At 33.7% G+C, this 18,149-nt stretch overlaps 1 protein-coding gene across 2 annotated transcripts; it reads right to left on the bottom strand.

The window, feature by feature from the left end:
* Nucleotides 1-1,715: 1,715 nt before the first annotated feature.
* On the bottom strand, nucleotides 1,716-14,562 carry LOC136202825 (cell division cycle protein 27 homolog B). Of its 2 annotated transcripts, XM_065993740.1 has the most exons (16): nucleotides 14,408-14,562; nucleotides 13,462-13,534; nucleotides 13,187-13,296; nucleotides 12,934-12,980; nucleotides 12,329-12,426; nucleotides 11,444-11,745; nucleotides 7,374-7,529; nucleotides 6,113-6,329; nucleotides 5,047-5,270; nucleotides 4,879-4,944; nucleotides 4,646-4,765; nucleotides 4,242-4,318; nucleotides 3,559-3,678; nucleotides 3,214-3,433; nucleotides 2,837-3,118; nucleotides 1,716-2,150 (listed from the first exon to the last, which is right to left on the bottom strand). In XM_065993740.1, the coding sequence occupies exons 1-16, from the start codon at nucleotides 14,510-14,512 to the stop codon at nucleotides 2,100-2,102; spliced, it is 2,268 nt and encodes a 755-aa protein (XP_065849812.1). In that variant the 5' UTR covers nucleotides 14,513-14,562; the 3' UTR covers nucleotides 1,716-2,099. The 2 variants fall into 2 exon arrangements, with proteins under 2 accessions (XP_065849812.1, XP_065849813.1); XM_065993741.1 differs by lacking the exon at nucleotides 14,408-14,562 and having other exon boundaries at nucleotides 13,187-13,246.
* Nucleotides 14,563-18,149: the final 3,587 nt, after the last annotated feature.

The raw sequence follows: 18,149 nt of genomic DNA, 5'->3' as shown, positions 1-18,149 counted from the left end.
TAGTATCAAAATAGAATAGGATTACATGAAAAAGATTGACAGAAAGTCTTCTAACTTATGAAATACGTTCAATTTGGTCACTGAGATTTATTATAAAGCTTCTTAGTTAGAAAATTACTTACTTGTTAGTCTAATATACATAGAATAATAAATTATATATTTCTTATGTTATAAAGCCAAATTTTCCGTATACACCTATTATTGGTTGATTTGATGGAGATAAAATTTAGAAAGTACATAATAAATAAGTTGGACTGAGTAGTATAACATAAATTAGTTACTAAATTGATAATCAATAACTTTAGTGTAGGTCTAATTGGGCTAAATTCGCCAAGCCCACAAAGTTGAAGTTTGCACAATGCGAAATAAAGCCCAAAATTAGCTCATTGATAGAATACCAAAAAAACCAATATATATATATATATTGGGGAGGGTTCAGGTGAGAACATCTTCCTTATGTGAGATTTATAGTATGTGTTTTAAAAAGTTAAGTAAAATATTCTAAATAATTTGTTTTAGAACATAATACATTAGTTTTAGAACGTATGCTAAAATATATATTTTATATTCTATAGTCTGTATTCTAAAAGTTAAGTAAAATGTTCTAAATAATGTTACATGTGTTCTAAATTTTATAGTCTATGTTTTAAAAAGTTTTATGCTTGAACTTTAGTGACTTTAGAAATATGCTTTAAGAACATAAGATTAATTTTAGAACATTAGACATTAGTTTTAGAACATTAGACATTAGTTTTAGAACAATGCATAACAGAACTATACTGAAATATATGTTCTATATTTTATAGCATGTCTTCTAAAAAGTTAAATAGAATGTTCTAAATAATAATCAATTTTACAGTAATTTTAACATATCTAAACCGAAATAGAACCATCACGAAAGAAACAGAAAAATAAAAAGATCAGGAATAAGAGAAAGAGTTTAGAGATCACAATTAAGAGACGAGGATCAGAAAAGTCCTTACCACCATAAAAATATTTATAATAATATCATTAATGAGTGTTCTCACGTAGATAATTTATTCTCACATATTTTCACTTTATCCTTCCTCTCTCTCTCTGTGTGTATATATATATATAGTTCTTACGTAAAGCTAGTGAGTACTTTACCTGTGTTTTATTTAGAGTAAATTTCAAATAAAACCCATGTGATTTCACTAATTTTCAGATAAAGGACTGTGGTTTACTTTTTGTCAAAACGAGGACTGAGGTTTTCAACTTTAGCAAAATAAAGACTTTTTCGATTGATACTATTAAAATCACCTTTGACGACTTCAAAAATGACATATTTTAATAACTACTAATATTCTAAGCAACTTTAATTCTTCAACTTTTTTATTTCGAGGTTATTTAGATGATGTTTGGTAAAGAGAGAAAAAGTTAATGTTTAGAGAGAGAATTCCAAAAAAGATGATTTTCTAAAATCAAAAATGTAGTTCCATAAAAAAATATGACATTGAACAACTTTAATTCTTGAAAATTTTCATTTTCAGGTCGTTAAAGATAATTTTAATAGCATTATTAAAAGTGCGAAACCTCAATCCTCGTTTTGACAAAATTAGTGAAACTACAGGGGTTTTATTTAAACTTTACCCTTTTATTTATTGGTTAGCTGTTTGATTATAAAATTCCATATTTTGAATTCAAAAAGCTCCAAACAAAAACTACATGGAGCATATAAATAATTGGATTCTAAATGGAATAAGCACAGGACTTCACTAATATCATCTGATTACAATTTTAGTATCCTAAAGATTTAGAAATTCAAAATTCAAGTCACAATTCACTAGGGAACATTTAATTTGGAGTTATAATTCATAGATGAAAAATTAAATACAGCTATAAACAACTACATATAAATCTTACAACAATTTGCGTATCTACTGCTAAAAGATGTCAATTTCCAGCACCTTTGTTATAGCTCAATTCTTCTGTCAGCATATTGATCAACGGTGTAACCAATTCCATTGGCCTGCCAACTGAAAGGAGGCATCCGACCGACCGAGAGCACAAGCCGGGGAACTCTTTCTCGCCAACGGTTACGTGCAAGAGAATTTGGCAGGTTCTTTTTCGTGTAGTTCCTACAAACAGTCTTCTATTTCATCCGGTACATGCAGCTTCTCAATGGCCGCCTGTACAAATATAAACATACGAACGGCGTGAACAGAAAATGTGGAAGCAAAAGGCAGTCCATATCAATATCCAAACCATTTGATTTTTGATTTAGTAAAGAAACAAAGATGATATCATTTCAAGTACATTATGCATCAATAATAACTTCAGGTGAAGGACTCTCATCTACTTCAATTGAACACTCAGAGAAGCGCAGAGAACAATCATTTTCTAAGGGTAAATTACACCCATGGCCCCCTCCACTTTGTCCGTATTTTCATTATGGCCCCTCAACTTTGAATTATTGAATGTTTTGGCTTTGAGGTCATTTTAAGTATTTTTTGGTTAAGAGAGAGAAAGTGGTTGTTTAAAAAGGAAGCTTCGAAAACGGTGATTTGGATAAAACGGTGGTTCCTTGGGAAATGTGGTTCTAAACAACTTTAATTCTTAGACTCTTTCATTTTGAGGTCATCATTAGTTATTTTGAGGCCGTAAGGGATTTTATGTTAGTAAATGACAATTAATGGACTTCTATATCCAGTTCTAAAGTTTAGGGATCATAAAGAAAGTAAGGCCAAAGTTGAGGGACCATAGGTGTAAATTACCGGAGAAACAAGATAACTTTGATGGTGCCCAATGCCTGTGCAACTAGTTTCGATTATGATATTCAATCCCAAAAGAATTTCAAGTGAAAAAGGTTAATCACCTTAATTGTAGCAACGTCGGTTGCAGATGGTTTCAAATCCAGAGCAAGACCAAAATGAAGCATTGCCTTCTCATGCATGTTATGCCTCTTATATATCTTACCCATCAAAGCATATACACTGCTTTCCCGAGGGGCGTATTCTTTCAACTCTTCTAGAACTTCAAGAGCTTCTTCAAAACTTTCCAAGCTCATGAGGATGCTGGCCTTTTGATACATGGGGAGAGGGTTCTTCTTATCAGCTAAGATTGCTCTTTCCATCATATCCAGAGCTTCTGCATTTCTCTGTCATACAGAATAAAAGCACATTCAGACATTTGACGGAAGATTATCAATAAAGAAATCCCTGAATATAGCCATTAATTCACCAAATGTGGAACCTTTAAAGCATGCAAAGCCATTCCGAGATACGACATGATAACAGAAGAATGTGGATTTATTTGGAAAGCCATCCGAAAGTGATGCTCAGAAAACTCGAACTTCTCTTGCTGAAGATACACCATCCCAAGTCCATACCAAGAGTTATAATGTCTACTATCAATCCGCAGGGCACTCTGGTAACTCTTAATTCCACTCTCAAAATCCTCTAAAGCTACGTATCTGCAGCAAAAGTTCAATTGCAGATATACAATATTAGTGAATGTCAAGATACAGAAAATTTCCACTCCCGAATTTCTTATTTTAAATCATAATATTTGAATTGGCAGAAAAACCAAGCAACATACTCATGACCACAGAGAGTGTGAGCATATGCAAATCTTGAATCAAGCTGCACAGCCCGCTGAAAGTTTTTCAAGGCAGTTTCATGGTCTTTTTGCAAACTGTAGCAATTTCCCATGGCAATCCTGCATTTCCAAAGGAAAGAAAATTGTGAGGAAAATGATGTGAATGATGATAACTCCAAGACACTGAATGAAACTAATAACGTCATCAAAACCCTTAAATTTGTTTCAAGCATAGTCCTGCAACATATATGGAGGCAATTAATGCCAAAACAGGCTGATCGTTATACACCTATAAATAACACAATACAACTATTAACATAACATGTTTACATCCCAAACGAAGCTGCCACAGAATGATGAACACGGACCCTAGTTTTCTCAGAAAGTAAACTTCAAGATTTCGAACTTTAATGCATAACAAGAAAAAAAAAAGATTAAATTAAGCAGCATCTGAAGGGATGGCCAACAAATTTTAAATGAAGACAACTTTCATAAGATAATCAAATTGAATTTGTTATTTGAGTTGCGCATAGAAAAGCAAGTCAACTAGAGAAAAAAATATCAAGAACTTAATTCCAAAAGGAGAGACACTAAGCTGGTAACAGCTATATATCTTGAGAGAGATAAAAACATTAATATGTAAAATAAAAGCGAGGTATAAATGCAAAATATAATGCCATTACCAAGATTGAGGAGCTAAACGATCAGTTGATAACAGTTCCTGAGCCAAGTAACTTAACTTCATGTCCTCCTTTAAATGCTGCAACCAATGTACAAATAACTTCAAATTAAGCAACGAATTGATATGTAAGAAATAGGAATAAGAGAATGCCAGGGAGACACTGCATTTCCATCTGGACTTTTTAACAGTTGAAAGAAATCGATAAGGCAGCTAGTCCTTTCCATAAGCATATCCAGTTGAAAATAAGCTAAATCGGTTAAGAAGAGATTACGGGCCAGTGTCGCAATTTTATTTCAGTTGCAAGGCAATTCTCTTTCATAACTTTTTCTTACCAAAGCATAAATTATAATGATAACACAGGTACAGTAACATAATCTATGAAGGAATTGGGATTAAAATACTCACATATAGAACAGTAGAATATATATCAAGTCCTTCCAAACTGTAAGGCGATGCTCGACGGGCAAGACTGAATGCCCTGTCAGCTTCCAAATAATCCACTAATTCAAAATACGCTTTTCCAACCTGTATTTGAGCATACCAAGTACTGTGTCAAGTAGCACCTCACGTGCAAATAAGAAGAGTGGTACAATCATGTAAAGAATCACTGGATGATAAAGTTCAAGAACTAGCAGTACCTGGGAAAGTACCCAGCCTGTATTGTAATGTTTGTGGGGTAGCTTCATATAGGCATCTAATGCATCCTGCCATATTAAAGTAAAAAAAAATACCTTAGAAATGAGTACATAGTCAAGGGAATATGAATGTAATAACACAAGTATTTTTCAGAAACCGTCATATTATACCTGGCACCTGTACAAGCAAGAAAGTCTGTAGCCTTCTCCAAGAGATCTCAAAAGGCCTAATATTTCTGAAGCACCACTTAAGACCCTTGAGGCACTCATCATAACTCCACCAACTGGGACGGATGCTCCTTCAGACTCCAAAGATCTCACATCAACAGAGGGTGACGAACTAGAATTTGCCATAGTATTGGCACGTGAATCATCAAAAGTTTCATTGCGTATCCCTTAATTAAAAAAATGAAAGACTTGGATAAGTAGTAGTCAAGCACCTCAAGAAGGAAGATAGTATGATGGAAGAACAATAGTTGCAAAAAGCAAAGAGAAGAGAGTTTGAAGTTAGAGGCATACGGGTGCTCGTGGTCGGTTAACCAGTCCATTAAGGTTAATTCGGTCGGTTAACCATTTGATCGGTTTTTTAAAAACACTAATCATACACTAGTCCACTAAATTCAGTTAACCTTCGATCGGTTAGCCTTTTAATTCGGTTTCTAACCATTAGCAAATAAAAATAAAAATAATAAAAGAGTTCTAACTTTTATTGTGAGTGGAACAATGGCGAGTTGAAGAGATTAACGACGGAGATGGAGATGTGCATGCATTTTGCCTATGTGGACTATTGACCGGAGGGTTGAAGAAGGGAGCAGCAAAAACTGGAAAGGATGAACTAAGTAAAAATAGGATTCAAAACAAAGAAATGAAAAAAAAATGGATGCAATTTCCCTCTTATGAGGCTCCAAAGGTTGGATGCAGTTTCCCTCTTATGAGGCTCCAAAGTTTGGATATCAAAATACGAAAGTTTTTTGGCCTGATTGCTTAAAAGGTCGGTTTATGTCACCAATATATATACACACACATGTCATTAGGAGCAAGGGCTTTACAGGCCTCATAACAGGGAAACTGCATCCAAAGACTTAGTATTGAAGTTCAAATTAAAGTAAAGAAACTGAAATAGTAACACTACTTCATTATCATGCTACAGTTTCAAAAGATAGAATGAAACCAGAATCAACTAACATAGTAATTGATAACCTAGCTACTCAAATTACTGAATGCAAGGAAAAGTCACCTTCATCACAATTTTCATTGCCCCATGACTGTCCTTTACGAATTGTCACAGAACGTAGAGCCATAGAGCTCAATTTAGAACCACCAAGAAATTTAGAAGAGTTGCTAATCCCATTTCCTGCCACCACAGTGGCACCTGCATTTGAATTTACCCCTGTTTCAGCAGCAAGTCTTGTACTTCGTCGAGGGCCAGAATCAGAAAACAACCTCCCAGAAATCTGAAAACAGTAAAATTAAAACTAAAATAATAATGATAACACTTAGCTTAAATAATTCATCGAGGGAAATGAACCAGACGTCTTGCGTACACAGATAACTAATCTAATCAAACAGATAAATATGAACATCCTATTAATCTAATCAAACAGATAAATATGGACACTCTATTAATCTAATCAAGAATAAGGAAATACTCGAGGACACAAAAACAGGGTCAACCAACAGAGGAAAATTACATGACACAACAAAGCTAGACAACTAAATGTATCAACGCATAAAGAGAAGTCCCATTTACACCTATATAGACAAAAATACAGCAATCAGATTCAATACAGGCAAAACAAACAAATACAAAGGGTAAACTGAAATCCAGTATTCAATGACAAAAATATTCTCAAAACAATTTTTAGGAGGTTATACCTTCTAGAGTGCAGATATTTTCATAGTTTTGCATGCTAAATCTTAGCTCAGAAACTAATGGGTCGCTTCATACTCAAGGCAAACCTATAATATACTGAAATGCAAACAATATATATATAATCTTTCTACAAGTACAAACCAATGAATTTGTACCTTTTGAAAAATTGACCCAAATAAAATTTTCTAGAACAAGTGGCTTGTGAACTTGTCAACTCATGACAAGTCAAACAGACTAACTAATAGAAGGGACAGCACGTCCGGCACACCAATAATATGATGACAAGAGCATGAGAATGTGTTACACTTACACGCACTGCCATTATTCTTTTACTCAATTTGACTCGTCCTGAGTTACAAATTCAGACACAAATTAGTCCAAAAAAGTTAATTTCGACCAATTTTTCCGGAGGATACAAGTTCATAAGTCATTTTGTACTTTGGCCATAATCTCCCTGTTTCAAATCCTATACACTTGGCAAATGAATTAGAGTATAGCACTAATGCATTATGCTATCTAGGACAAACAATAGATTGCTTTCTAATCGATAAAAATACACATGCAACAGCAAATATAATACATTAGAAGAGCAACTCAGAAAGTATATGAATGAGCAAGTTTCAACCTTTCGTAATTTCCCTTCATCAACAAATTTTCTTCGAGGGGCTTGAATATTGGCGTTTATTATTGACCTCGTAGAGTTATCAGTGACAAGGGAGCTAGGATTTGGACCATTTGGCTGTCCAATTCTACACAGGGGCGGAGGGGCAACACCTGATAGCTGCAAAATGTCAAGGATCTTAGATTGATGGTGAAAATATACAATGGGAAATACACACTTGAAAACAAAACTAAAGCAGAACAAATGCCATATTATATAAGTGTGAAAATATTATAATATCAAATGAAATGCAGACAAGTTACACCAATCCGATGCAGTAACATCTCATATAAACATGATCAACACTGTGATAAGTCCAAGAGGAACATAGAGTTTGACCAGTAAAACAGAAAAGTGCACAAATGGGATAAAATAAGATTTATTGAAGAAGGAATTTCTGGAAAAAAAATATCAATCAGTTATTAAGATCAGGGGAAAACAAGCTTAGGACAGGATATAAAAAGCACAAATAGGACCACAAGAAGAAATCCTTCGATCCAAGACATAGTTGTTAAAGGCGCAAGAGTGCGCCTAATTTGCAGAAAATTAAAAAGAAAATAGATATGAAATCTAATTATCAATACTTGATACTAATGTCATTAATACTATATTAGTAGTTAAAGCACAAGTTATGATGAACTAAACACACATTTATAACCACACAAACAAGACAATCCCACATAAAAACATAATAATAAATGTCAAAAACATCAAGTAAAGTGTTGACAACAGAGATTACGACACTAGAAGCAGAGCTCTGCTGGTTTCTTGCATTGCACGGAAGAAGAAGAAAGAACTGCTCTCCTTTACGACTCTTACTCTTCTTCCCTCCCTTTCTGTTTTTACGTCTCTTCTTATTCTTTTTTACTTAGATATCAACAGTTTAGATTTAAGTTTCCTAAACAGGATAAGTGGTTGAGATTAATCAACCTTTTATTTTCATGAGAGCAGTCAAAAAAATTGAAAACTTAATCATTTCTCAAAAAGAGAAGAGGCACTCGTGACAGCCTGCAAAGCCCAGCCGAGGAGCACAAACCGAGAGCCTTTTAAACAGAGGCTCGTCTAGGACGTACTAGGTTCAGGACCTTGAGCCTCCCTGGAGGCGTGCCTTTAACAACTATGATTAGAGATAACCATGCAATCCACAAAGAAAGGATGGAATATGATGCTCAGGCTGCAACAGGAAATTGGAAGGACCAAATGTTAACATTTCAACTTTCCACTAGCTTAGCTAATCAATCCTCTCCCTAAATAAGGACCCAAAGTACATAAAGAACATATCATACTTTTTGAGAAATGTGATGGAGGGAGTAAAAATAATGACCAAACAAATAAAATAAAAGAGTCTAATAGAGTGTCACATATGTGCAAAAGAAGAAGGATTAAAAGAGATCTTTACCATCCTTAGCTGTCATTCTATCTACTTAGTGAATTGTTGTAATTCCTATTCTTATTTAAGGTAGATTGTATTTCCTTTTCTTACTTAAGGTAGGTTAGAATTATTAGAGTGATTTAAGGTAGATTGTATTTCCTATTCCTATTTAAGGTAGGTTTGAATTATTAAAGAGATGAATTTGTTAGGCCATCTTTACTTTCCTTTTCCCTTTTTGCCTATTTAAGAGAATCAGCATGTACTAATTCATTATGAAATTGATTAACGAAATCCTTATTTCTTTCTTCTAAATCCTCTCTCTTTTCTCTGTTCATCTCGATCTCTCTCTAACCTTCTCTCTTCTTTCTCTATTCTTCTCTTCTTCTAAGATCTTTTCTGCCCTAATCTTACTGTTAGAAATTCTAATCCTGACATTGGTATCAGAGTTATCCTTCCTCTGACCATGGAAGAATTTAACCAGCGAACGGAACTGTTCTGCAAGCAGGAACAAAACTTTGATGAGCAATGGAAACTGCTTCGCAAGAAGCAAGAAGACTCTTTTGAACAAATCCTCAAATCCTTCTCAAATTTGTCTCAATTGATTCTAGAAACTCAAGGAGTTTCAAATCCCTCTTCTATTGTCTACCAGTTGTTTGATGTAATGCCTGAGAACAAAGAAGATGAAACCTTGCAACCCACCCTCCAACTGTTTGATGAAATGCCACAAAAGAAAATAGTATTAGAAGGTCTCTATTCGCAAGGAAAATTTGAAGATGTGCTAGAGCAGCCTTCGCTAAGGAAGCAGTCCACTGTTGTAATTGTTAATCAAGGACAGTTTGAAGCCTTTAAGCCTGAAAAGGAGAAGGTAAATCCCAGCCTTACTGATTCTTATGTGATTAATAGTTTGAAACCTGAAAATAAATCTGAACCAAGTTCATATCAACCCATAGAACTCTATAATCATCCTAAGTTGACATCCATCTCAAGGATGTGATTGAGGCTCCTAAGCCAAATCCTACATTTAGATCTCCCCTAGCTCCACAACAATGGAGCCAAACTAACCATTCCTACACCATAACCTCTGCTGAAATAAATCCAACACCTGTAACAACTCAGAAACCTAACCCTACATTCACACCTCCATTAACTACTTCACCTTACACCCAAAACACCCCAACCAAACCACAACTTCTGCCTGAAACCAATCTGATACCAGTGGCCAACCCGAAAACTCCAGACACTATACTATTTGGAGCAAATATGAGCCCATCGGTTGGCCAAACAATTGGGCTTCCTTACTCTCGTAGTTATGCTCTTATTGGTTCTTCCTTACCAAGGAGTGCGACTCCTAATGCTCAACTTGATGCTAAGGCTCTGAGCCCTTGCACTACTTCCATTAGACAAGGGAGACCTTATGCTTCTGAAAAAGGAGGTTTTAATGACTCAAAGCTAATCCAAGTTTCCTTTGGCATGAACGAGTCTATAGATTTATCAGCTGTTTTAATTGGCATGAATTTGTCAATAAATGGTATTATTGATGAGAAGTTTCTTCTACGAACATTTGGAAGAGTTGAGTCTGTTGCTAGAGTGAAGATGAAGTGGCCTGGAGCAACTATAACTATAGAACGATGGCGAGAGAGAAATTGTGGATTTGCTGCATTCATAAATCGAGCTGAAGGACAAATAGCAAAAGATGAAATGCAAGGAGATATGGTAGTTCATCAACCATATGCATTGGAAAGAATGAAATTCTTATGGAGTGTTGATGCTCACAAGTATGAACCAATAAGATGGCTCACTAAGGATGGTCTGTTTCCGTCACAGTCACAAAGCCCTTTCACGTTCACTATTTTTCCGCTACAAATTCAATGGGCTATTTCCGTCGCAGAGCCCTTTCAAGTTCACTGATCTCCATATTTTGACATTCTTGGGGACAAGAATGCTCTAAAGGGGGAAGTATTGTTACATATGTGCAAAAGAAAAAGGATTAAAATAGCTCTTTACCATCCTTACCTGTCATTCTATCTATTTAGTGAATTGGTGTAATTCCTTTTCTTATTTAAGGTAGGTTAGAATTATTAGAGTGATTTAAGGTAGATTGTATTTCCTATTCCTTTTAAGGTAGGTTTGAATTATTAGAGAGATGAATTTGTTAGGCCATCTTTACTTTCCTTTTCCCATTTTTCCTATTTAAGAGAATCAGCATGTACTAATTCATTATGAAATTGATTAATGAAATCCTTATTTCGTTCTTCTAAATCCTCTCTCTATTCTCTCTTTTCTCTGTTTATCTCGATCCCTCTCTAACCTTCTCTCTTCTTTCTCTATTCTTCGCTTCTTCTAAGATCTTTTCTGCCCTAATCTTACTGTCAGAAATCCTAATCCTGACATAGAGAAGTTTTAGCGACTTCTGTGCTAATATAAAGAACTTAGAGAAATATAGGACACTGCCTGAATTGAGCAAAAAAAATATCACATATTATTCTCCATCAATCAAAACCGTGTATGATTTGTGCAATTTCAACAGAAGATTAGAAGCAAGTTGGAGATTGCTCGAAAAACATAAAAGAGATCATAGTAACTCGTTTTAGCATTTCAAGTCTTTAAAGACAAAGGCAAATGGAGACTACTGCAAACTTCTCATGATCCAATTCATATTTACCTGTGCACCCATTGGTGAAGGAGTATTGTAAAATGGTAAGTTTTGAGGGCCACCATTAGGAGGTTGATTAGCAGATCCTCCTGATGTTGCAGCTGAAGGAATATCTCGTACATTATTCCCCTGCACATGTTTTAAGTGTCTTGGACTAACATCTTCTGAGCTAAAGTTTTTAGCTGGGAGCAAATTGCGCTCCTCATTGGAGTTCTGCAAATTTTGGGAAGCTAATGCATGGTTTACATACTGCTTTTGGATACAAAGTACAGCTGTTTCACCAAAAAATGAAGTTGCCTCCTCAGCAATACCTACAACACCCATGCAGCAAGAAAATAAGTGTAACATTTGAGGTAAGAATTCTATTTCAATGACGAACAACACCTATAACACCTTTTGAGGTAAGACTTCAGTTTGAATTACGAGAAACTTATAGAAACAAACCAATGCTGTTTGATAAAACTGAAAATTAAGTGCTGAAAAAATAAGTACTGATTTTTAAGTGCTTAATAATATAAGTGCCGAAAGTATTGAATGATGTGACTTTTATAAAAATATTAGTTGATAATGTTTAACTTAAAATGTTAAGTTAAATATTTTGACTTATCAAAATAAGTGAATTTTTTAACTTAATTAACTAATTTAAGTGGTGGAGAAACAACTATTATCAAACGCACTTAAATTAAATAAGTGCTTAATATTTTAATTTAAGTGATTAGGTTGATTAACAAACAAGGCCTAAGTGTCACATTATAACAGACGCGTGCAGTAAGAAAATCAAACTATGTCTCTCAAGACTCAACCTAGAATAACAATATTCCCATTTAAGCTAGAATGCAGGTAATATAGCACAGCAAAGAAATAATATCAACATGTTGGGTTTGTTGAACAAACCTAAAACGCAGAGCTCCTCATAGGCAGCCCAAAGTAAAGGATCTATAGTCAAAGCTTGCTTGAAGTGATGGATGGCACTTTTCCTTCTATCAGTATACCTAAGCCAAATACACTTTGATAAATGAGGCTTACACAAGATCTAGATGCAAATTGCAAAATTCAAATATGAAGCTACACCAAGCACTTTCTTACAAATATTTATGAAGATGGGCAGTCTGAAATTCTACAACTTCTAGAAACAAAGATACAACAAATGACAACAAGACTTGAACCAACAATAATACCTCAAACATAAACATGATTCTGCCAGCTCTCTTAACTTCTCATGTTGATTCCATGAGTGCGCAGAGTAATTTTGAGTGGTAACAAAATGAACAGCATAATCTTACTTACTTTTTTAATTCTTCTCATTCTATTGTGCTAAATGTTAATAGAATGAATCCACACCACAAACTCTAGAAGTATTAAACCATCTTCAGAACCAGCTATACTCATAACAAGAATAACCCAAAAAGGACATTCTAACTTGTACCACAAATTAATCAAGCAAAAGGCAGAAAGTTATGGGAAGTATAACATTATCTACAAGAAATGCACCAAACAACCTGTGAATAAGTCCAAGAAGGTAATGCCCAGCTGCACCATTAGGAACCTGCGAGGAAAAAACAGCAGTAGATAAATCGGACATTGTCCTAGAAAGGGAGTCAACAACAAACACAAAGAAAAACAAGGAACGCGTATTCTCAAAATTCAATGACATAGAGATAAAAAAAAAATCCATATCCTAGACTGTCACTTTAAATTAATGAAACTATGAATAGAACTTATAATGAAGATCTTGAGGTCTGCTATGCATACCTCCGTACTAGGCTCATTAACAGGACATAAAACTGCTTCAGCTTCATTCAAGAGATCCATCTGAAAGCATGATATCGCAAATAAGTAGCGGGATTGAGCCATTTGTGTTCCTTCAAATGATAATTGACACATAAGAAGAAAGATGCATAAATAAGCAACATCATTCATTGAATTGTGTTAACCAAGCAACTCAAACTGAACAATACATATGATTAACATTATCAAAAGTCAATAACGAGCTAGCAATTGGCAATATGGATAATTATGTATCCTACCTTTTAGAATATGATATGCAGAATACGCTTGATTGTTTTGCAAATAGCATCCAGCTAACAATTGCAAATTTGTCTGCACATGAGAAAAATTAATCAAACACAGTAGAATGAAAAGTAAACGATTACATAAAGCTGATTCTTTCACCAATATAACATGGGGAAGGATATAAAAAGTATAAAGCAGCCTGAATATTTAGATATGTTTTTAGCGTAATACAACTTATATGCTATTCACAGAACAGGTAAGAAATAAAATCACATATCTTCAAGAAGTAACATCATCTGTGGAACCCTTTTTTTTCTGTGTCCACCCTACATTTCATGTTGCAAAATTTAATCATCTCTGACTCAACTTGCATCACAACACCATATAGCCAAAATAAATCGATTTTTCGAAAACTATTTTGCACCCTGGAAGCTCTAGTAACAAATAACAATTGAATTTGCCTTCCACAAAACTCCAAAAACAATAATTAGGGCCACGTAATTCCAGTTTCCAATTAATTTATCTCCTAACGTCCTGCAACTTCTGAAATTTTGAAGTCCTAGCAATTAATAAGCCTGTACACATGGGTGTACAGCCGTTACTAGTATGAATGCTGCGATAGTTTCCAATTTTGGTAATATTCTGAAACTGGAAGGTAAAACAAGCTAAAATCATCAAACGTTAGTTGGTAAAATAAACAGCTAAAAATTAATTTTATATATATTAAAAAAAAAAAAACCTATCTTGCAGGTTACTGTGAGATGCTCTTTTAGACGCTGCTAAACAGTGAGAATTAAACATAGTAACTGGAATCCACACCGACCTTGTGAATTTTTCCAGCAAACAAAAAAAATGGAAACAAATCTGTTATGTTCTTCCAGCGGCTACTTAGTAACCAAACAGAATGGAAAAGATCCTTTAAAAAAAATTGAAAACAATTGAAGTTGGAATAGAACTGACCTCAGTCGGAAACTCAGCGCAGAGACGCTCGCACATGAAAATGGCGTTCCGGTACAGGAAATGACGTAGACTGTTGTTTACACAGTCTATCAGTATCGCTTCCATGGTGCGATTCAAGCGAGCGAGCGAGAGAGAAATTTCTGGTTTTTGGGGGTTTGCTTAGGTTCAAAATAGAATGGCACGTGATATCTTTTGATTCAAATAATGTATCACGTGACCTTGTTTTCTATTCAAGTTGAACGTTAACAAAAAAAAAAAAAAACTAAAATATGAATAATTATAATTATGAGTTGGGCTAGGTGCGGATCTGAAGATATTGGACTGGATCGAATATCTAAAGAAAAAACTCCGAAATTGAACCGGACTGTTGACTTTTTTTTAGAGAACCGAACTGGATTGGACCGTTGACTTTTCATCAAAGAACTGGACCAGAATTTATCCAGAACCGGGCCGATAACCAAATTAGATTGGATTGGACTGGACTGAAATAACCGAAAGTTTATATTTCATACATTAACTTTATTTCCACTCTATATATTTTTTTAATTTAATTTTAAATGATATTATTTGATATTATTATAAAATATATACTATATATTATATATATAAAGAGAAATATTATATAATATATAGTTATATATTTTGTAGGGTTTGGTAAACTAATTACAATAATATAAATTTACAATTTATTAATAAGGTTAACGAGGTATAACATTATTAAATAAAAATCATTAAAATGAAAAGTCATAGAAATCATTATTAAACATTATAACCCTTAGTTGTCACCGAATTGTAAAACGAAAAGTCTATGTGTTCTTCATTTCTTCTTCCTTCTTCACCACCGGCCCTTCTCTTCTCCTCCTAATCAAATTTGCGATTGCTTTGGCATTTTGTTCTTCATTTGCTAGACGTTGATTTCGGATTTCTATTGCTCTCTATTCTCCCTATGATCATATTTTGCTAATGAAGTGATGAATTTTTGGAATTAAAGGTTATTTGTTTTTATCGATTTGTTATTTTATAACTTTGATTTTGTGGGTTTTTTTAGCCTTGTTGTCTACTGTAACTTTTAATGAATGTTGTTTACTTCCTAAAAAAATATTATTTATTTCAAGTTATGTAGGATAATAAAATTCTATATTTTATTATCTTGTAAATTAAATTTTTAATTTATTTTTTAGGACTTAAAATATTAGATATTTATCTGAATCACCGAAAAATTATATTGGATTGGACCGGAACCGAATCTCCGAATCCCTGAACTGGACTGGACTGAAATTTTGGGACAATTCAATTCTGGAGATTTATTCTTTTAATCCAATCCTGGAGATTTCCTTTTATTAATCTCCGAATTTCAATCTAATACTGGAGATTCATGAATCCCCGACTTGGACCGAACTGTGACATTATCTATTTATACAATATACTAAATCTGTAGTTAGTATAGTGCTGAGGTGTCATATCTCAGAATTGTCTTGAGCTGAGGTGTCAATTTCTTATTATTATAACTCTTCTTTACAGCTTTTTCCTTGTTTTGCATACGGATGGTCATAAACCATAAACCGTTCTCCAAACCCACGTTCTCAATCTAGCCCTGCTTTATCTTTTGTTTTATTAATCATTTGCTCTTTCTGAACTAGGCTCACCTAAAATCGTTTGAAATCGTTCGCTATTTCTGAACCGGGATCGCCTAAAATCATTTGCTCTTGCTCTTTCTGAATTGGGATCGTTTTGCTCTTTCTGAACTGTGATCGTTTCATCTTCCACGGTTTGCTTCTCTATACTATAACCAACTGCTATAGTAACTGCTTTTCTCAGTTCTTCATTGTTCATGTCGTAGTCTTTGTTTCTTCTACTCTCTTGGTAAATTTCTTTTCAATTGTTAGTGATCTGTATTTTCTAACCGTTCATTTATTCTTATTCTTACTGCTAAGGATCTGTTTACTCTTTTCGCCATGCGCCGATTTCTCACTTCTACTGTTTCTTTGGTAACTGTTATTACCCCTGCATTCTCTTTTTTTTTGTATTGTTTGCTCTTTCTGAACTGGGTTCGCCTAAAATCGTTTGAAACCGTTTGCTATTTCTGAACCAAGATCGCCTATCCGTCGTTTCTATAGTAACTGCTATTCTCTAATTTCTTTTCTAATTTCTTCTTCGTCATCTTTATTGTATAGATTAAATTCAAGTTTGATTTCATATGTTTCTTGTAATGAATTTTTGACCCTTACTATCTGTCTTTCTGGGTCTCTGTAAACATTTGAATTCTTCTAATTTTTTCTCATTTGTTCAACTGCTGATCTTGAAAACGATTGAAGTTGTTTGACGAGTTAATTTTTGCTTTTATTTTGTCCACCAGTAAAACGAAATAAATTTACTTATTTCGATGAGGTGGAAAGTGCCTGACTGTGAATGTAGGGGATATGGAACTGATATTTGGAATGTTACTCTCTTACAATTTCTTATAATTTCTTTAGGTTACGTCTAACATAATTAAATTTCTTATATTTTCTTTCCGAATGGTAGAATGAGATGTAGACCTTCACAGTAAATAAAACCTGCAAAATAGTTTTTGTAATTAGTCTCCATACTTAAATTATAAATTAATCAATATTATACTAAGAAATTAATCGATAATATACTATTAGCATTATATTGGATATTTACATGTTTGTAAGTCATTACTTCCTGTGTTTAGCTATTTGTTTTTCTGTCAATTTTTGTTTCCTCTTCATTCTCACAATACGACTTTGCAACTCTGAATTTTTATTTGGTGTGTAACATTGGAAATTGGCCATCGGCTAAAAATAAAACACGCATAATAGTAAATAGCAAATATTATATTAACAATAATTTTAGTTTTGTTTTTATTAATTACTTAAAGAGAGAGTTTGGAAAATATTTTTATAGGTGTTGTATATAAATATAGATTCTATATTTTCATAATTTCACTTAAACATTTACATAATTTTTACCGATGTATTAACATCTATTACTACTAAATACTATTAGGGCTTGATTGGATGGAGGGTTTGGAGAGGTTAGTAAGGGTTGATAGAAACTCTTGTTTGGTAGGGGGAATGGTTAGTAAGGGTTTCTACAAACTCATGTTTGGAACATAAAAAAATTAGAAGGGTAAGGGTTTGGAGGGGTTTTGAAGGGTTTCTTTTTAAGAAATTCCATCCAATTTTCAACCCTTCAATTTGGTGGGTTTGGAAGGGTTAGAAATTACTCTTCCTTCTCATTTCTTCCCTTTCCCTACCCTTCTCTACCCTTCATTTATTAACCCTTCCCTACCCTTCATCCAATCATTACTATTCAATTAAAACAATAGAAAAAAAAATATGTAGCCTGTACATAATTTATAGTTTAAAGTATATGAAGGATAATTGCCTTCTTAAAGTTATTTTTTAGATAAAAAACATATATACCGATTTCACAATTCTTGAAAAAACACAATAGTTTTTTTTAAAATTAATCCTGATAAAAATTCTAAATCTAAAAACAAACAGTAAACTAAATCCTAAATTAACTGGAAAAGAAAATCATAACTAATAATCTTCTTTTGCGATTTTCCTAAACTCTTAAAATTTGTTATTTATGATATTTCTACCATACAAATTAATTACAAAGTTCTTCAATTTTATTGTTGCAATTAGGGCCGTACATAACTAACCGAAAAACCGATTTTCAAAACCGAAACCGAACCAAAAAATAGGTTAACCGTAACTGGTGGACTAGATTA

Source organism: Euphorbia lathyris, chromosome 8, assembly GCF_963576675.1.
Source record: "Euphorbia lathyris chromosome 8, ddEupLath1.1, whole genome shotgun sequence".
Taxonomy (NCBI): domain Eukaryota; kingdom Viridiplantae; phylum Streptophyta; class Magnoliopsida; order Malpighiales; family Euphorbiaceae; genus Euphorbia; species Euphorbia lathyris.
The sequence above is the reverse complement of the archived record's forward strand: the minus strand, read 5'-3'. Positions and strand labels throughout refer to the sequence as shown.